This window comes from Salmo salar, chromosome 25 (assembly GCF_965601325.2).
Source record: "Salmo salar chromosome 25, fSalSal1, whole genome shotgun sequence".
Classification (NCBI taxonomy): domain Eukaryota; kingdom Metazoa; phylum Chordata; class Actinopteri; order Salmoniformes; family Salmonidae; genus Salmo; species Salmo salar.
The window spans coordinates 2,828,057-2,849,890 of record NC_138315.1 but is presented as its reverse complement, the minus strand read 5'-3'; the positions used below and the strand labels follow the sequence as shown (position 1 = coordinate 2,849,890).

At 40.8% G+C, this 21,834-nt stretch overlaps 1 protein-coding gene across 1 annotated transcript in view; it reads left to right on the top strand.

Moving 5' to 3' along the window:
* LOC106586046 (Krueppel-like factor 12) overlaps nt 1-21,834 on the top strand; it is a 176,817-nt gene that overhangs the window by 37,316 nt on the left and 117,667 nt on the right. Inside the window, exon 2 of the mRNA XM_082968813.1 lies at nt 13,164-13,245. Within this exon, the coding sequence (XP_082824939.1) occupies nt 13,180-13,245 (66 nt within the window). The 5' untranslated portion in view covers nt 13,164-13,179. The remainder of the gene's footprint in view (nt 1-13,163; nt 13,246-21,834) is intronic.

Sequence of the window (21,834 nt, the reverse complement as noted above, 5' to 3'; positions counted from 1 at the left end):
GACACGGCTGGATATAAAAACGTACCCGATTTAATTTGATTATTACTCCTGCCCAGAAACTAGAATATGCATATACTTATTAGCTTTGGATAGAAAACACTCCAACGTTTCTAAAACTGTTTGAATGGTGTCTGTGAGTATAACAGAACTCATTTGGCAGGCCAAAACCTGAGAAGATTCTGTACAGGAAGTACCCTGTCTGACCATTTCTTGGCCTTCTTGATCATCTCTATCCAAAACAAGGGATCTCTGCTGTTACGTGACACTTCCTACGGCTCCCATAGGCTCTCAGAAGGCATCAAAAAGCTGAATGGTAGCTTTGCAGGCCCTGGATGAAAAACATTAGCGCATTTTGATAGTGGTCGATCAGAGAACAGAGACTGGAGGCGCGTGCACGAGGCGACTCCATGTTTTTATTCTTTCGTCTTTGAACGTAAACAACTACTCCTGGTCGGAATATTATCACTTTTTTACGAGAAAAATAGCATAAAAATTGATTTTTAACAGCGGTTGACATGCTTCGAAGTACGGTAATGGAATATTTAGATTTTTTTTGTCACGAAACGCGTCGGGCGGATAACCCTTCATCACCCTTGGATAGTGTCTTGAACGCACGAACAAAACGGCGCTATTTGGATATAACTATGGATTATTTTGAACCAAACCAACATTTGTTATTGAAGTAGAAGTCCTGGGAGTGCATTCTGACGAAGAACAGGAAAGGTAATCAAACTTTTCTAATAGTCAATCGGAGTTTGGTGAGGGTCAAACTTGGTGGGTGTCAAAATAGCTAGCCTGTGATGGCGTGCTATCTACTCAGAATATTGCAAAATGTGCTTTCACCGAAAAGCCATTTTAAAATCGGACATAGCGAGTGGATAAAGGAGTTCTGTATCTATAATTCTTAAAATAATTGTTATGTTTTTTGTGAACGTTTATCGTGAGTAATTTAGTAAATTCGCCGGAAGTGTTCGGTGGGAATGGTAGTTCTGAACGTCACATGCTAATGTAAAAAGCTGTTTTTTGATATAAATATGAACTTGATTGAACAAAACATGCATATATTGTATAATATAATGTCCTAGGCTTGTCATCTGATGAAGATCATCAAAGGTTAGTGCTGCATTTAGCTGTGGTTTTGTTTTTTGTGACATTATATGCTAGCTTGAAAAATGGGTGTCTGATTATTTCTGGCTGGGTACTCTGCTGACATAATCTAATGTTTTGCTTTCGCTGTAAAGCCTTTTTGAAATCGGACAGTGTGGTTAGATAAAGGAGAGTCTTGTCTTTAAAATGCTGTAAAATAGTCATATGTTTGAAAAATGGACGTTTTTGTATTTTTGAGGAATTTGTAATTCGCACCACGCCTATAATTGGATATTGGAGCAGGTGTTCCGCTAGCGGAACGTCTAGATAGACAAGACTCTCCTTTATCTAACCACACTGTCCGATTTCAAAAAGGCTTTGGTACACTGGCAATGGTGTTTGGCATGGTGGGCTGGAGAAGCTGAGACTCTTTGTGCTTGTGGCCTGCTGGATAAGACTCTGCCGAAAGTGTTGTAGGGCTCATAGACCTTCTTAACCACCAACTCTTCGGACCTCTTGCAGAAGATTTTCTGGTACTGCACTTTTCCTGGAAAATCATGGTTGTGGTGTTAGCATTTTACACTTTTTGTGGAAGGGCGTAGGGTAACATGCGTTTGTTGGTAAAGGTGTCAACCGCATGGGACATATAGGTAAGTGTTTAGAGACAGGCTAGTGTATTGTTTAGGGACAGTGAGGGATATTGGGAGCTGTTGTTGAGAGGGCTGCAGAAGGTGTGAACAGTCTTAGGAGGGCTGTTCTTACACAGTGTGTATTGTTGTGTATGTGAGATTGAGGAGAAATTGCACCTCTCAATCAGTTCAGCCTGAAAATTCCTCTGATAATATTTGGTCACCGTAAACATAATTATTTAAGCCACTAGCTTGTTTGTAATTAGCACAGCCAGGCACATGATGACAAACATTAGTGAAAAACAAATTTAAAATAAAAAATATTGCCTAGAGAAGTTCTGAGATTAGTGTGTGTTGTTCATTCAAAGTAAACAACGCCATCATCCAAGTTTGTGGGCATGCCCTATCTACCAAGCGGGCGGTATCTGCATTCACTATGAGTTGCGGACTTTGTGCTTCACTATGAGCAGACGAATGCACAGGAAGTCGAAACTTCCTGATTCTACCACTGAAATGAAAATGTGGTCATTATAGCTTGTGGTTTGGATAATTTAGATGTTTGTGACAAAAACCTAATGTTGTTAATATAGTAATGACCATATGCCGTGGTAGAGCCAGGGTGAATTTTCCCTTTAACACTAGAACCTTTGGGCCTCGAGGGACCATTCTTCAAGCTAACGAGGAGTCATTCTGAATGCAACATTCTAATTGTTTAACGAGAGTCTTATCTTTAAATGGCTGTAAAATAGTCATATGTTTGAGAAATTGAAGTAATAGGATTTTTAAGGTTTTGAAAATCGCGCCACAGGATAGCAGTGGCTGTTACGTAGGTGGGACGAATTCGTCCCGCCTAGCCTAGAGAGGTTAACTTCCTGACTGATGTCTTGACATGTTACTTCAATATATCCACATAATTTCCATTCCTCATGATGCCATCTATTTTGTGAAGTACACCAGTCCCTCCTGCAACAAAGCACCCCCATGATGCTGCCACGCCGTTTCTTCACGGTTGGGATGGTGTTCTTCAGCTTGCAAGCCTCCCCCTGTTTCCTCCAAACATAACGATGGTCATTATGGCCAAACAGTTCTGTTTTTGTTTCATCAGACCAGAGGACATTTCTCCAAAAAGTAAAATCTTTGTCCTCATGTGCAGTTGCAAACCGTAGTCTGGCTTTTTTATGGTAGTTTTAGAGCAGAGGCTTCCTCCTTGCTGAGCGGCCTTTCAGGTTATGTCGATATAGGACTCGTTTTACTGTGGATATAGATACGTTTGTACCTGTTTAATACAGCATCTTCACAAGGTTCTTTGCTGTTGCTCTAGGATTGATTCGCACTTTTGGTTTTTATTTTTGCGTACTATTGTTTGTACAGATGAACGTGGTACCTTCAGGCGGTTGGATATTTCTCCCAAGAATGAACCAGACCTGTAGAGGTCTACAATTGTTCTTTCTGAGGTCTTGGCTGATTTATTTTGATTTTCCCATGATGTCAAGCAAAGAGGCACTGAGTTTGAAGGTAGGCCTTGAAATACAGTGAGGGGGAAAAAGTATTTGATCCCCTGCTGATTTTGTTCGTTTGCCCATTGACAAAGAAATGATCAGTCTATAATTGTAATGGTATGTTTATTTGAACAGTGAGAGACAGAATAAAAAAAAGAAAAAAAAAGACTTGTTAATCTAACCACACTGTCCGATTTCAAAAAGGCTTTACAACGAAAGCAAAACATTAGATTATGTCAGCAGAGTACCAAGCCAGAAATAATCAGACACCCATTTTTCAAGCTAGCATATAATGTCACAAAAACCCAGAAGACAGCTAAATGCAGCACTAACCTTTGATGATCTTCATCAGATGACAACCCTAGGACATTATGTTATACAATACATGCATGTTTTGTTCAATCAAGTTCATATTTATATCAAAAACCAGCTTTTTACATTAGCATGTGACGTTCAGAACTAGCATACCCCCCGCAAACTTCCGGCAAATTCACTAACGATTTATTAAATTACTCACGATAAACGTTCACAAAAAGCATAACAATTGTTTTAAGAATTATAGATACACAACTCCTCTATGCACTCGATATGTCCGATTTTAAAATAGCTTTTTGGTGAAAGCACATTTTGCAATATTCTAAGTACGTAGCCCAGCCATCACGGGCTAGCTATTTAGACACCCGGCAAGTTTAGCACTCACCAATATCAGATTTACTATTACAAAAGTTTGATTACCTTTTGTTGTCTTCGTCAGAATGCACTCCCAGGACTTCTACTTCAATAACAAATGTTGGTTTGGTCCAAAATAATCCATCGTTATATCCGAATAGCGGCGTTTTGTTCGTGCGTTCCAGACACTATCCGAATGGTAAATAAGGGTCGCGCGCGTGGCGCAATTCGTGACAAAAAAAATCGAAATATTCCATTACCGTACTTCGAAGCATGTCAACCGCTGTTTAAAATCAATTTTTATGCCATTTTTCTCGTACAAAAGCGATAATATTCCAACCGGGAATATCCTTTTAGGTAAACAGACAAAGGAAAAGAAAGCTTCGGTCGACGCGGGCACGAGCCTGAGTCTCACAGTAATGTAACCAGCCACTACCCAAACACGCTACTTTTTTTCAGCCAGAGCCTGCAAAGCCACGATTCAGCATTTTGCCGCCTTCTGAGAGCCTATGGCAGCCGTAGGAAGTGTCACGTTATAGCTAAGATCCTCACTCTTCAATAAACAGAGACAAGAAGAACGACACCTTGTCAGACAGGCCACTTCCTGCATGAAATCTTCTCAGGTTTTTGCCTGCCATATGAGTTCTGTTATACTCACAGACACCATTGAAACAGTTTTAGAAACTTTAGGGTGTTTTCTATCCAAAGCCAATAATTATATGCATATTCTAGTTACTGGGCAGGAGTAGTAACCAGATTAAATCGGGTACGTTTTTTATCCAGCCGTGTCAATACTGCCCCCTAGCCCTCTTACATCTAGACGTTCCGCTAGCGGAACACCTGCTCCAGTATCCAATGATAGGCGTGGCGCGAATTACAAATTCCTCAAAAATACAAAAACTAAAATTTTTCAAACATATGACTATTTTACAGCATTTTAAAGACAAGACTCTCCTTTATCTAACCACACTGTCCGATTTCAAAAAGGCTTTACAGCGAAAGCAAAACATTAGATTATGTCAGCAGAGTACCCAGACAGAAATAATCAGACACCCATTTTTCAAGCTAGCATATAATGTCACAAAAAACAAAAACACAGCTAAATGCAGCACTAACCTTTGATCTTCATCAGATGACAACCCTAGGACATTATGTTATACAATACATGCATGTTTTGTTCAATCAAGTTCATATTTATATCAAAAACCAGCTTTTTCCATTAGCATGTGATGTTCAGAACTAGCATTCCCACCGAACACTTCCGGTGAATTTACTAAATTACTCACGATAAACGTTCACAAAAAAACATAACAATTGTTTTAAGAATTATAGATACAGAACTCCTTTATGCACTCGCTATGTCCGATTTTAAAATAGCTTTTTGGTGAAAGCACATTTTGCAATATTCTGAGTACATAGCCCGGCATCACAGGGCTAGCTATTTAGAAACCCAGCAAGTTTAGCCTTCACCAAACTCCGATTTACTATTAGAAAAGTTTGATTACCTTTGGTGTTCTTCGTCAGAATGCACTCCCAGGACTGCTACTTCAATAACAAATGTTGGTTTGGTTCAAAATAATCCATAGTTATATCCAAATAGCGGCTTTTTGTTCGTGCGTTCAAGACACTATCCGAAGTGTAAATAAGGGTCACGCGCACGACGCATTTCGGGACAAAAAAAATCTAAATATTCCATTAGCGTACTTCGAAGCATGTCAACCGCTGTTTAAAATAAATTTTTATGCAATTTTTCTCGTAAAAAAGCGATAATATTCCGACCGGGAGTGGTGGTTTTCGTTCAAAGAGAGAAAAAATAAACAATGGAGTCGACTCGTGCATGCGCCTCAGTTTCATAGTACTGTGACTGGCCACTATCCAAACGCGCTGTTTTTCAGCCAGAGCCTGCAAAGCCACGATTCAGCTTTTTGCCGCCTTCTGAGAGCCCATGGGAGCCGTAGGAAGTGTCACGTAACAGCAGAGATCCCCTGTATTGGATAGAGATAATTAAGAAGGCCAAGAAATTGTCAGACAGGCCACTTCCTGCATGAAATCTTCTCAGGTTTTGGCCTGCCAAATGAGTTCTGTTATACTCACAGACACCATTCAAACAGTTTTAGGAACTTTAGATTGTTTTCTATCCAAAGCTAATAATTATATGCATATTCTAGTTTCTGGGCAGGAGTAATAATCAGATTAAATCGGGTATTCATTCAGAGAGAGAAAGAAAAACATGGAGAAGTCTCGTGACCGCGCATCTCAATCTCACTGTCCCCAGGCTGACCACTCACAAACAGAGCTGTTGTACTTTGCGCAGAGACAGCAGACACCCCATTCCACTTTCTGGCGGCTTTAGAGAGCCAATGGAAGCCTTAACCTCTTGGGGCTAGGTGGGACGCTAGCGTGCCACCTGTGGTGCACTCCATCAACAGCAGGTGCATTTCAAGAGCGGCAAATTTGAATCCAAATAAATGTCAAAATTCAAATTTTTCAAAAATACAACTATGTTACACCATTTGAAAGATAAACATCTCCTTAATCTAACCACGTTTTACGATTTCAAAAAGGTTTTACGGCGAAAGCATAAATTTAGAGTATGTTAGGACAGTACATTTACAAGAGTTGTGTGTAATGTTTTGTCAAGTCAAAGACAGGGTCACCAAAACCATAAAACCAGCTAAAATGATACACTAACCTTTTACAATCTCCATCAGATGACACTCCTAGGACATTATGTTAGACAATGCATGCATTTTTAGTTCTATCAAGTTCATATTTATATACAAAAACAGCGTTTTACTATGGCATTGATGTTGAGGAAATCGTTTCCCTCCAATAACCGGCAGTCAAGTCAGCGTCACAAATTAAATAATTAAAATTAGAAAACATTGGTAAAATATTATATTGTCATTTAAAGAATTATAGATTTACATCTTTTGAACGCAATCAACTTGCCAGATTTAAAAATAACCTTACTGGGAAATCACACTTTGCAATAATCTGAGCACTGTGCCCAGAAAAATACGCGTTGCGATACAGACTAGACGTCATGTTGGGGAGATCTAAAATCGAAAATACTATGTAAATAATCCATTACCTTTGATTCTCTTCATCAGATGTCACTTCCAGGTATCACAGGTCCATAACGAATGTAGTTTTGTTCAAAAAAGCTCATCATTTATGTCCAAAAATCTCCGTCTCGTTAGCACATGATGTAAGCCAGCCGGACTTCTCGTCATGAACGAGGGGAAAAAATATATTTCCGTTCGTTCAAACATGTCAAACGTTGTATAGCATAAATCATTAGGGCCTTTTTTAACCAGAACATGAATAATATTCAAGGTGGACGAATGCATAGCCTTTTATAACGTATTGGAACGAGGGTACCCAACATGAAGTAGCGCGCCAGGTGTCTAATGGGACATCACCGTTCCATGGCTCTTGTTCGGTCAGATCTCCCTCCAGAAGACTCAAAACACTTTGTAAAGGCTGGTGACATCTAGTGGAAGCAATAGGAAGTGCCAAAATATTCCTAAACCCCTGTGTTTTTCAATGGGATAGGTTTAAAGTCAATACAACACATCAGGTATCCACTTCCTGTCAGAAAATGTCTCAGGGTTTTGCCTGCCAAATGAGTTCTGTTATACTCACAGACACCATTCAAACAGTTTTGGAAACTTTAGAGTGTTTTCTATCCATATATAATAAGTATATGCATATTCTAGTTACTGGGTAGGATTAGTAACCAGATTAAATCGGGTACATTTTTTTTATCCAGACGTGCAAATGCTGCCCCCTAGACCCAACAGGTTAAAGTGTCACGTTACAGCACAGATGCTGTAATGTTGATAGAGATGCAACAGAAGGACAACAAATTGTCAGACAGGGCACTTCCTGTATGGAATCTTCTCAGGTTTTGGCCTGCCATATGAGTTCTGTTATACTCAGACACCATTCAAACAGTTTTAGAAACTGTAGAGTGTTTTCTATCCAAATCTACTAATTATATGCATATTCTAGTTTCTGGGCTGGAGTAGTAACCAGATTAAATCGGGTACGTTTTTTATCCGGCCGTGAAAATACTGCCCCCTATCCCAAAGAAGTTAACTATTTTTTTTCAACTGCATTGTTGTTTAAGGGCTTGTAAGTAAGCATTTCATGGTTAGGTCTACATCTGTTGTATTCGGCACATGTTAGAAATACTATTTTATTTTATTGTGTCCTTGTCATCTTGTCATTCTTCAGAACCATTGTGGAGTACAACGGCTGTGCAGGTGCCTTATTTTGCGCAGAGGGAGGGATCACTTTGTTCATGGTGCCGGCCAATTACAGTGAAGTGAAGAAATTGTCCATGGTGACATTTCTCCCCTTGCCATTGTAAGGTTCCACAAGCCTCATTACCACATTTTTTGACACTCGCTCACCTGTTGCCTGATGTGGATATTTTCCCAGATATTGAAAGCCGTTCAGCAGGTACAATTATGCACACTCAGAGAGTAGACTGATAAGACTATTTCGATTTGGTTGACTGATATAGGGTACATACCATTTTGAGATAATAAATAGAACAAATCAATACAATAGAATGGCCCGCCCTGTTCTTCAATCACAATTGGTGATTACATAATTATGCATTGTTCACTTCCTGTCGCTCATCAACTCACCCATTCACCTACTTTCTCCCCATCATACTTTACATAATTTATTTACTTATCTGTTATGCGTCTAATTCATTTCTGTATAGTTTGGTTCAGTTTCGAGGCAATTATTGGTGTGATTGGGAGGAGGGTGCAACAGGGGAAAACCTTAAACTGGTTAAAACTCCAGTTCTGTTTGTGATATTAAGATTCTAACAATACCGTAAATTCCGGACTATAAGCCGTAACTTTTTTCCCACGCTTTGAACTTCGCGGCTTAAACAATGACGCGGCTAATATATGGATTTTTCCCACTTTCAAATTTGTGGGTCCTGACAGCGTGGAGCATTGTCAAAAAATCCACTATCATCAACGGGTTTCGAAAGGCTGGACTGCTGCGTGTTGAAGAGGGCTCAGCGGGGGATTTGCCTCCAGATGAAAGTGACGAGAGCGACAATGAAAACGATCCAATATCAGATGAAGCAATTCTGAGGCTATTCAACTCCGACACCGAAGGAGATAGTTTCAGTGCACAGGAGGAGGAAGGTGGTGACCAATGACTTTCTTGGTAGGCTACTGTTTACTGCTATTTTTTATTTTTTGTTACAAGCTGTGTTTCATTAAAGCCTATTTATTTTTGTTACAAGCCGTGTTTCGTTAAAGCCTATTTATTTTTGTTACAAGCCGTGTTTCGTTAAAGCCTATTTATTTTTGTTACAAGCCGTGTTTCGTTAAAGCCTGTGTAAAGTTAATTTGTTTCAATGTACCGGTAGGCACCTGCGGCTTATAGACATGTGCAGCTTATTTATGTTCAAAATAATATATATTTTTTAAATTCAGTGGGTGCGGCTTATATTCAGGTGTGCTTAATAGTCTGGAAATTACGGTAGACTTATTTAGGAAAAGTCAAGAACGGAGGGGTGCATGACTTTAAAAATGGTAGAGTAATACATATTTGTTTTATTCATAGCAGTCAAAATGACTGCTTTAGCAGTTGTAGAGTTAAACATGGTGTATGTCTGTGAGGTGATCAATTGAAAGGAGAGAAAAAACCTTTCTCATGGTGCATTTCCACTAGGACATCCCCTCACACTAGGGTGTCGCCAGTGTTTTATGTTAAGGTCAGCTCTAGTGTTATTGTGTTTCCATCAGGATCATTAAAGTTCACAGTTAGCCATTGATACAGTATGTAAATGGAGGCTGAAAAGTACCAGTGGCCTGGGCTTGACTCCAAGTTAGAGCAGGTCCACCGAAGCCATGGCCCAGTACAGTAGATGGAAACAGTAAAGTCTGAGCCTTTAGGCTATCAGCCTGAATACCCGGATAACCACATGCACACAAACCACACGGAACCACACTTCATACGTGATGAGTAACCTTGCATGAGACATTACGTGTGTGTGTGTGTGTGTGTGTGTGTGTGTGTGTGTGTGTGTGTGTGTGTGTGTGTGTGTGTGTGTGTGTGTGTGTGTGTGTGTGTGTGTGTGTGTGGGTCTGAATCCCCCAAGTAGTCCTGGCTTTGGAGCTATTGTATTGTTGTCCAGGATGTCCTTCGGCTGTAGGTCTTGGGCCTAGATAGCGTTGCTATGGCAATCATGGGTGGAGCCTCACTCCAGCCTCTAGCAATGTGAGGAGGAGGAGAGGGGAGCAAAATAGAGCGCTGATGGCGCATTGCCACTAGGAATTTACCCTGGTGTTTTACACACTTCATACTAATGCTGAGGAGCTGCCCACATTATTGGATGAGTGTTCTTTGTGTGTCTGTTATTGTGAGAGGTTTCTGTGGGGCAGATTGATGGCTGATTGGTGATATGGATGTATGGTGTGTGTGTTTGTACTGTATGCTTATGTGACTGTGAAGGATATAGTAAGATTCCGATTTAGTAACACATACATAGTACTTTCTTGTTTCAAATATGCTTTAGGGAGTGAACATTATTTATAATAAGGGTTACATGGAGAAAATCAGACCTCTCTGAAATATAAATGGATGGTCCTCCCTTTAGCAAAAAATACTTTACCTAAACTCTCCCTGAATGCTAAAATAAAAAGGAAAATAACTCCCCTATGCACAAAATAATAATTAAAACAAAGTGGATAGCAGAGAACATGTCTACCGTGAGAGCCCTTTAAATATGCAGTTTTAGAAACTGTTCGTCTTGTAAGCATTACATGGTAATGCCGAAATTCTGATAGAGCACAGGACTACGGGCCAGAAGGTTGTGGGTTCGCTGACCACCATGGACAAGAGTAGGGGTTGAGAGATCTCTTTTATGTTAAAAGCATTGCATGAACCTACCATCGTATTTGAATGTCAGAGAAAACATTGCCTTTTATAAATAAGCTGATGTGAGTTAGACCTTTAAACAGGTCAACATTCACAAGACGGCAGGGCCAGATGGACTACCAGGACGTGTACTCCGAGCATGCGCTGACCACCTGCCAATTGTCTTCACTGACATTTTCAACCTGTCCCTGACCGAGCCTGTAATACAAATGTTTCAAGCAGACCACCATAGTCCCTATGCCCAAAAACACCAAGGTAACCTGCCTAAATGATTACCAACCCGTAGCACTCACGGCAGTAGCCATGAAGTGCAAAGGCTGGTCATGGCTCACATCAACACCATTATCCTAGAAACTCTAGACCCACTCCAACTTGCATACCGACCCAAAAGATCCACAGATGATGCAATCTCTATTGCACTCCAGACTGCCCTTTCCCAACTGGACAAAATTAACACCTACGTGAGAATGCTATTCATTGACTACAGCTCAGCGTTCAACACCATAGTGCCCTGAAATATCATCACTAACCTAAGTACCCTGGGACTAAACACCTCCCTCTGCAACTGGATTCTGGACTTCCTGATGGGCCGCCCCCAGGTAGTAAGGGTAGGTAACAACACAACTTCCACGCTGATCCTCAACACAGAGGCCCCTCAGGGGTGTGTGCTCAGTCCCCTCCTGTACTCTGTGGTCACCCATGACTGCATGGCCAAGCACGACTCCAACACCATCATTAAGTTTTCCCGACGACACAACAGTGTTAGGCCTGATTACCGACAATGATGAGACAGCCTATAGGGAGGTCGTCAGAGACCTGGCAGTGTGGTGCCAGGATACCAACCTCTCCCTCAACGTGATCAAGACAAACGAGATGATTGTGGACTACAGGAAAAGGAGGACCAAGCAGACCCCCAATCTCATCAACAGGTCTGTAGTGGAGCAGGTTGAGAGCTTCAAGTTCCTTGGTGTCCACATCACCAGCAAACTATCATGGTCCAAATACACCAAGACAGTCGTGAAGAGGGCATGACAAAGCCTATTCCCCCTCAGGAGACTGAAAAGATTTGTCATGTGTCCTCAGATCCTCTAAAAGACCCCCCTCTTTTACGCTGCTGCTACTCTCTGTTTGTCTATGTATATATTACCTCAATTACCTCAACTAACCTGTGCCCCCGCACATTGACTCTGTACCGGTACCCCCTATTGTTATTTTACTGCTGCTCTTTAATTATTTGTTATTTAAAAAAAAAAAATGTATTTTTTACTTAACACTTATTTTTCTTAAAACTGCATTGTTGGTTAACGGCTTATAAGTAAGCATTTCACTGTATGCTCTACCTATTGTATTCGACTCATGTGACAAATAAAATTCGATTTTATTTGAAAGCTTTGTATTTATTATGGATCCCCATTAGCTGCTGCCAAGGCAGGGGTTCCTGGGGTCCAGCAAAATTGAGGTAGTTTTATACAATTAAAAACATTACATTGCATTTCACAACACATTAAGTGTGTGCCCTCAGGCCACTACTCTACTACCACATAAAACACACAATCCCGTGTGTACATGTGTGTATATTGCTTGTGTCTGTGCTTGTGTCTGTGCCTCTTTTCCATAAGGTGTATTTTTATGGGTTTTTTTTAATCTGATTTTACTGCTTGCATGAATTACTTGTGGAGTCTGTGCCCAGACGAATTGAGGATGTTCTGAGGGCAAAGGGGCTGCAATTAAATATTAGGAAGGTGTTCCTAATGTTTTGTACACTCAGTGTATATTGCTCTAGTCAAAAGTAGTGCACTATTTATGGGATATGGTGTTGAGATGCATACATATTGTATGGTTGTGCCAATATAAATTAACAGGATCTCCATGGTTGTGCTCCTGTGCATTAGTTTTATGGGAATATAGATATGGTCACTATGCTGTATGTCTATTACAAATTGATTATTTGTAAACATACCGGAACAATCATGCAGACAAGTGATGTCAGTGAACACAGTAGTAACAAACAGAAAGCTGTGACTTGTTTAGACAGAGAGAGAGTGGACTGTGTGTGTGTTCTTATATGTGACTGTTTCTTGGTATATATCATTGTGCTTACGTTTATGTTTGTCAGTGTACATACAGGATGTACAGCACAATGCCTGGCTATTTAGCTAATTGTAAGCATTTAAGCCCTAAGCATGTGTAAGTGTGCCACTTTCTTTATTTTTACACAGTTTACTGTTCTTTTAGTTAGAAATACAGTAAAAAGCATGAGCTGACGTACGATACTATGTGTGTCAAACTAAGATGCTTAGTCATGGTCAAACTCAGCGTCCGTCTTACACCGCCTCCCCCTTCCTCTCTTCCTCCACAGACGGCCCGAGAACAGGATGTTAATGCTTGATGGAATGCCTGCAGTCCGAGTCAAAGCCGAGCCCCTGGAATCGGAACAAGGGGTAAGAGAGCAGTTGTTTTCCAGACAACTCCCTTTTTTCCTTTCTCCTTTCTTTTCTTCCCTCCTCCCTGCAATAGGCCTATAATTACTCCCAGGCTTGAGAGGGAGAGCGAGGGAGAGAAAGAGAGAGCGAGGGAGAGAAAGAGAGAGCGAGGGAGAGAAAGAGAGAGCGAGGGAGAGAAAGAGAGAGCGAGGGAGAGAAAGAGAGAGCGAGGGAGAGAAAGAGAGAGCGAGGGAGAGAAAGAGAGAGCGAGGGAGAGAAAGAGAGAGCGAGGGAGAGAAAGAGAGTGCGAGAGAAAGAGGGAGAGAGAGAGGGGGAGAGAGAGGGAGAGAGGGCGAGGGAGAGTGAGATTGAGTGACAGAAAGAGGGAGGGAAGTAGAGAAAGAGAACGAGGGGAGGGAGAGAAAGAGAAAGAGGAAAGAGAGTGCAAAGACTTGGAGGAGTGGTTGGAGAGTGGTGGTGAGGAGGAGAGGGCCAAAGCAGCTGGGGTAGGAATGTATAGAAGACTTACTGTGAGGTTGCTGTAGCCATCAGGGAGTCCATGTTGGCAGAGGGAAGATTTCAATTCCATACTCCTCACATCTTCTGTCCTCTCTCCTCGTCTCTCAAAACCAATTGGATGAGAAAGCCAGACGTCCCTCCCCTCTGACCTTCTCCTCCAATGGGTTTTGAGAAGGAGGCAAGGGGAGAAGAGAGGACGCAACGAGTATGCAATTTAAGATTCTCCCAGAGTCACTGCTTCAGGGAGAGACGCAAGGAAAACTCCCCAAACTAAAAAACTAAAGTCTTGCTCTCTCTTTCTCCCTCCAATTCAAAATCAAAACACACACACATGCACGCACACACACACACACACACACACACCACAGTCTCAGCACTGGCGTACTAAAAACCCTGCAACCCCACATGGCCCACGGGCTCTGGTTGCTGTAAAACTGCAACATTTTCTCTCAGCCTCATGGAAAAATGTGTAGAATAACATGAAATTTGCTTTGAAATTGCCAAACTCTCTCAGCCTCAATGCAAAATGTGTAGAATTTTGCATCCATCTCTCTGTCCATCTCTCACACGCCTACACACAGTCTCTCTCATCCTTCTTTCTCTCCCACCCTGTCTCTCACTATACCCCTCAGACAGACTTTCTGTTTCAACCCTCTCTCACTTAAGTTCAATTCATAACTGGCATGAAAAGTAAATGTAGATATATAGTCAGAACAAATTGTAACAACTGCTTCAACAATTTTGTTATACTGTAAGTATGTAACAATATGAGTCCTAGCAGAATAAGAAGTGAAAAACAAAGACTCTCTCCCTCTCTCTCTGTCTCGATTATCTTAATACACTTCCTGTTACATGATGCTCTTGCCGCCTGAGCATACCTTCCCTCCAAACTGTGTGACCACACAGTATGCAAAAAACGAACACTTTTCATAGGCGTTAAGTCTGTTTCATCCTTTGCTTTTCCATTAATTTGCATAATCAGTTACCTTTTAATTTAACCTTTATTTTGACAGGGAGTCAATGCTGAAACCAAGGTCTCTTTTCCAGATGACACCTGTATAGCACAACAATACACATTAAAATACAATAAACACATTAAACTACACATTCATATACACATTATTATGCACAATATGCGAAAAGCAAAACACAATGATAAAAAAACAGACACATTCTTTAGTAAAAAGGTCCCCTATCAACCATCTGAAATGCCCGAGAGGCCCCAATTCCTCCAATTTTAAAGTGCATTGTAGATCATTCCACACGTAAGGTGCAGAAAAACCAAAAGAAGATCTAAGATGCACTTTGACGGGCTGCATGCTGTAGTGAAGTGAAGTGTAGGTCTTGTACCATTCCTCTTTGCTGCAGGCATAGCAGTTTGTAATTTTGTCATTGCAATTAGTTTTGGCCGCTGGGTACTTTGTGTACTATTACAGGAGTCCAACGTTATTTTATATTATTGTTTTTCCCCAAACATAAGTTAAATGCTCTTTGGTCTAAAAATGAGTCAGCTAAAGTAGAGACATGAATTGGTCTTCTGCTGTGCAGAAGCTGTTGCTAGGTTACAACAGAGCTTTGTGTAGCGGTTACAGCTGTGTGTATGTGCATAAGAGTCCAGCCCATGTTTTATTTTTAGTGATAGCTGTCGTCAGTATATCCAGCTATGATTTATTTTCCTTCATGTGTTGTCAATAACTTGTTGATTCTAATATATTTTGTAATCGCAGACATAATGTCCGTGATAGGCTTGGGGATCAATTCTGAATTAGGTTGGGAACTGGTCTAATTCCAATTCAATTCATGAATTTGAATTGGCCACACCCCACAGGAAGCAGAATTGGAATTGAATTTCAATTCAAGGAAGTAGAAATTGATGAAATGAAATTAATTTACATTCAAATGACTAATTTATTACATACATCATCATGCACCTGTCTATGGTTATGTTTAAAACCTCTACGGGATCGGTGTCCCTCCACCGGGAAGGTTGAGCTAACATGTGCTAATGTGATCAGCATGAAATTGTAAGTAACAAGAACATTTCCCCGGACATAGACATGTCTTATATGGGCAGAAAGATTACATTCTTCTTAATCTAACTGCACTGTCCAGTTTACAGTAGCTATTACAGTGAAAAAAGACCATGCTATTGTTTGAGGAGAGTGCACAACATCCAAAGACTTTTATCACGGTGACTGGTTTGATACATTCACCTCTGAAGGTAAATAATGTACTTGCATTCAGTAATCTTGCTCTAATTTGTCATCCTGAGTGTCCCAAAGATAAATGTAGCATAATTTTGTTTGATAAAATACATTTTTATGTTCAAATGTAGGAACTGGGTTCTACAGTTTGAACCCCTGCTGTGTCTGGCTCCACACCCACCCTGTGAAAGTTAGAGTATAAGCTAATGATGCATCATGTATGACATTCCTGGCAGTGTGTAAACTTAATATACAAAATGATATGATAATACAACATTTTTCTGTAGTTATGTACTTGAAAATGTATCAATTGACCAATTCGGCACATTTAGGCAGACTTGATACAAAATATTGTCCAGTTTTGAAATGCTTCACTGGATCAATCTGAAACTTTGCACACACACTGCAGCCGTCTAGCAGAAAACAATCTAAATTGCGCCTTAACTGCAATAATGCGTTATGGCCTTTTTCTTCCATGTCAAAGACGATGGAAAAAAACATCCACAAAGATGCATGTTGTTTTGTTTGTATTACCTTTTACCAGATCTAATGTGTTATATTCTCCTATATTAATTTCAAATTTCCACAAACTTCAAAAGTGTTTCCTTTCAAATGGTATCAAGAATATGCATATCCTTGCTTTCCGTTCCTGAGCTACAGGCAGTTAGATTTGGGTATGTCATTTTAGGTGAAAGCTGAAAAAAAGGGTCAGATCCTTCCATGTTTTGAAAATGTTCATTTAAAAAATAATCCTCCTAAACATAGTTTTAAATAATGACAGTGGTCTGGAAATACTGTAAGATTATTTTGTAGGTTTTCTGTAATAATTTATAATTCACTTACATGTAATTAAATATGATGAAAAAATACATTTCCCAGAAAGCATTACATCAAACACTCCAGAATGGATGGGAACAACCTAACATATTATGACAAACATGCACACAGAATACTGTTTGACATATTTGAAATCGTATCTGGATTCGTTAGAAAGATGTGGCGGATGCTTTTTTAGTCACAATATTTGTCAAAAGAATGAGACTCATATGTTTAATGTCCCAGTTGAATTTCTATGAAATGGTTAAATGCTACTTACTTTGATTCAAATTCAATTCAAATTCTGGTTCCTGTGTGTGGCCAGTGGTGGAAAAAGTAGTCAATTGTCATACTTGATTAAAAGTAAAGATACCTCGATAGAAAATAACTCAAGTGAAAGTCACCCAGTAAAATACTACTTGAGTAAAAGTCTAAAAGTATTTGGTTTTAAATGTACTTAAGTATCAAAGTAAAACTATAAACCCCTTCAAATTCCGTATATTAAGCAAACCAGATGGCAAAATGTTGTTCTTATTGGGGGGATGGATAGCCAGGGGCACATTCCAACTTTCAGACAGATTAGAGGCAGTAGGGATGACCAGAGATGTTCTGTTGATAAGTGTGTGAATTTGACAATTTTCCTGTCAAAATGTAATGAGTTCTTTTGGGTGTCAGGGAAAATGTACATTATTTTCTTTAGGAATGTAGTGAAGTAAAAGTAAAAGTTGGCAAAAATATAAATTTAAAAAAAGTAAATTACAGATACCCCAAAAATCTTCTTAAGTAGTACTTTAAAGTATTTTACTTAATTACTTTACACCACTGGGCATGGCAATTGAATTAAATTCAGAAATTCCGAATTGACTCAAACCCTGGTGTGTGATATAAACTGTAGATTTTAAGGATTACTTCTTAGAAATTTACAATAAGAAGAAACACGTTTTTATTTACCTGTCTAAAGCATTCTACACTGTGGACCACTCATTACTTATTCAGAGGCTTTCATCAATTGGTCTGGACCAGGCTGCTTGTAGCTTTTCAGCTACACTCCTTGTCACTCCTGTCATTTGCCAAAGAGAAGGGGCCTTCAGCCATCTTCAAATATGAACATTCTATCATTAATGAGATTGAGGAGATCAGATGATATAATCCTGATTCGATAACCCTCACAGCTACCATCCAATCACAATGTAGATATAAATTAGACTATGAAAACATTGTAACTTAATTCATGAATTTGATTGGAAACATTCTAACAATGGGCATTTTGACGTAAAACATTTCATTGTAAACATAAACATTGAGTGTGGGAGAACAGGATTTCCGTTTGTATTGCATTTTGATCAGATCACACTAGATAAACTCTCACCAAACTTCCCCGCCAGTTCATTGCTGCTCCAGTTTCAACTGTTCTGCCTGCGGCTATGGAACCCTGACCTGTTCACCGGACGTGCTTGTTGCACCCTCGACAACTACTATGATTATTATTATTTGACCATGCTGGTCATTTATGAACATTTTAACATCTTGACCATGTTCTGTTATAATATCCACCCGGCACAGCCAGAAGAGGACTGGCCACCCCTCATAGCCTGGTTCCTCTCTAGGTTTCTTCCTAGGTTTTTGTCCTTTCTAGGGAGTTTTTCCTAGGGAGTTTTTCCTAGCCACCGTGCTTCTTTCACATGCATTGCTTGCTGTTTGGGGTTTTAGGCTGGGTTTCTGTACAGCACTTGGAGATATCAGCTGATGTACGAAGGGCTATATAAATAAATTTGATTTGATTGCGAAACCTGTAGCCTATTTTATATAGTGCATTCAAGAGCAAGGTGCTTCCTTCCTCGAATATATACTGAAGAAAAATATAAATGCAACATGCAACAATGGGTGAGTTAGTTAATATAAGGAAATCAGTCAATTGAAATAAATTCATTAGGCCCTTGCATCAATCCAAACCTGTGTTTGTGGGAGGTTGTTTTCTGTTTAGCATTCTGAGCCTGACAGAACTGTGCGGTTTCGTTTTTTCGCCGTTTGTTATTTTGTATTTGCCTTGAAATAAATTATCATGAACACTTACCACGCTGCGCTTTGGTCCACTTCTCCTTCTAACGACGGGCGTTACAGAACCTCCTACCTAAAATGGACCAAGCAGCGTGGTCAGGAGGAGTGGACATGGGAGGAGATCCTTGATGGCAAAGGGCCCTGGATGCAGATTGGGGAGTATCGTCTTCCAAGGGAGGAATTAGAGGCAGCAAGAGAGGAACGGCGACGATACAAGGAATTAGCACGGCAACGACGGAAGCCTGAGAGGCAGCTCAACATTTTTTGGGGGGGGACACACAGGGAGATTGGTGGAGTCAGGGTTTAGACCTGAGCCAACTCCCCGTGCTTACCGTGGGGAGCGTGTGACCAGACAGGCACCGTGTTATGCGATGATGCGCACAGTATCTCCAGTGTGCATTCACAGCCCAGTGCGTCCTGTGCCAGCGCCCCGCACTTGCTGGGCTAACATGAGCATCCAGCCAGGACGGGTTGTGCCAGCCCTACGCACCAGAGCTCCAGTGCGCCTCCACGGCACAGTATATCCTGTGCCTGCTCTACGCACCCGGCCTCCAGTGCGTCTCACCTGTCCGGTGAGACTGGTTCCGGCTCCACGTACCAGGCCTCCAGTGTGGCTCCCCGGCCTGCTAAGCCCTGTGGCAGCTCCACGCACCAGCCTGCCAGTACGTCTCCTCAGTAAGGGGAGACCTGTTCCGGCTCCACGTATGAAGCCTCCAGTGATGATCCATGGCACAAAGCCTCCAGTGATGATCCATGGCCCAGAGCCTGTAGTGATGATCCATGGCACGAAGCCTCCAGTGATGATCCATGGCCCGGAGCCTCCAGTGATGATCCATGGCCCGGAGCCTGTAGTGATGATCCATGGCACGAAGCCTCCAGTGATGATCCATGGCCCGGAGCCTCCAGTGATGATCCATGGCCCGGAGCCTCCAGTGATGATCCATGGCCCGGAGCCTCCAGTGATGATCCATGGCCCGGAGCCTCCAGTGATAATCCATGGCCCGGAGCCTCCAGTGATAATCCATGGCACGGAGCCTCCAGTGATGATCCATGGCCCGGAGCCTCCAGTGACGATCCATGTTCCATAAAGTTGTCATGGAAAATATGAATGTTTTTCCAACTACCATTCAGCAACTGAGCAGTAAATCCGGCTGCATATTGAACGTTGAGATTGCCCGAAAGACCAGTCTCTTTGGCAAATGACAGGTGTGGCAAGGAGTGGAAGGCTAGCCAAAAAGGCATGTACTCAGACTTTGCGGCGCGTAGCTGGTTTAAAAAATATTTAAAGGGCAGAACACAGTGTGTATTTACTGATGGTGTTAAATCAGATCCATCTGGACAAAACAAAAGGTGTCCCATAGGGATCGATTCTTGATCTGGTTCTTTTCCCTATTTACATGAACAACTTTGGTTTTCCTTTAAAAAATATTAACTTTCACCTGTATGCAGATGACACTGTGGTGTATGCTGTTGCCCCCACAGCTGGCCAGGCTCTGTCAGAGCTTCAATCTGCAATAAGCCTTTGTTGAACTGCAATTGGTACTTAACCTCTATGGGCTAGGTGGGACGCTAGCGTCCCCCCCGTGGTGCACTCCATCAACAGCAGGTGCATTTCAAGAGCGGCAAATTTGAAACCAAATAAATGTCCAAATTCAAATTTTTCAAACATACAACTATCTTACACCCTTTGAAAGATAAACATCTCCTTAATCTAACCACGTTGTCCGATTTCAAAAAGGTTTTACGGCGAAAGCATAAAGTTAGATTATGTTAGGAGAGTACATTGACAATAGCTGTGTGTAATGTTTTGTCAATTCAAAGACAGGGTCACCAAAACCATAAAACCAGCTAAAATGATGCACTAACCTTTTACAATCTCCATCAGAAGACACTCCTAGGACATTATGTTAGACAATGCATGCATTTTTAGTTCTATCAAGTTCATATTTATATCCAAAAACAGCGTTTTACTATGGCATTGATGTTGAGGAAATCGTTTCCCTCCAATAACCGGCAGTCAAGTCAGCACCACAAATTAAATAATTAAAATTAGAAAACATTGGTAAAATATTATATTGTCATTTAAAGAATTATAGATTTACATCTCTTGAACGTAATCAACTTGCCAGATTTAAAAATAACCTTACTGGGAAATCACACTTTGCAATAATCTGAGCACTGCGCCCAGAAAAATATGCTTTGCTATACAGACAAACGGCCATGTTGGAGAGATCTAAAATCGAAAATACTATGTAAATAATCCATTACCTTTGATTCTCTTCATCAGATGTCACTTCCCGATATCCCAGGTCCATAACGAATGTAGTTTTGTTCAAAAAAGCTCATCATTTATATCCAAAAAGATCTGTGTTGTTAGCACATGATCTAAGCCAGCCGGACTTCTCGTCATGAACGAGGGGAAAAAATATATTTACGTTCGTTCAAACATGTCAAACGTTGTATAGCATAAATCATTAGTGCCTTTTTTAACCAGAACATGAATAATATTCAAGGTGGACGAATGCATTATCTTTTATAACGTATTGGAACGAGGGTACCCAACATGAACTCGCGCGCCAGAGTCTAATCGGCCATCACCGTTCCATGGCTCTTGTTCGGTCAGATCTCACAGTAAAAGACTCAAAACACTTTGTAAAGGCTGGTGACATCTAGTGGAAGCAATAGGAAGTGCCAAAACATTAATCAACCCCTGTGTGTTTCAATGGCATAGGCTTAAAGGTAATTCAACACATCAGGTATCCACTTCCTGTCAGAAAATGTCTCAGGGTTTTGCCTGCCAAATGAGTTCTGTTATACTCACAGACACCATTCAAACAGTTTTAGAAACTTTAGGGTGTTTTCTATCCATATATAATAAGTATATGCATATTCTAGTTACTGGGTAGGATTAGTAACCAGATTAAATCGGGTATGTTTTTTTTATCCAGCCGTGAAAATACTGCCCCCTAGCCCCAACAGGTTAATGCAGCTAAAACAAAGTATATGTTAT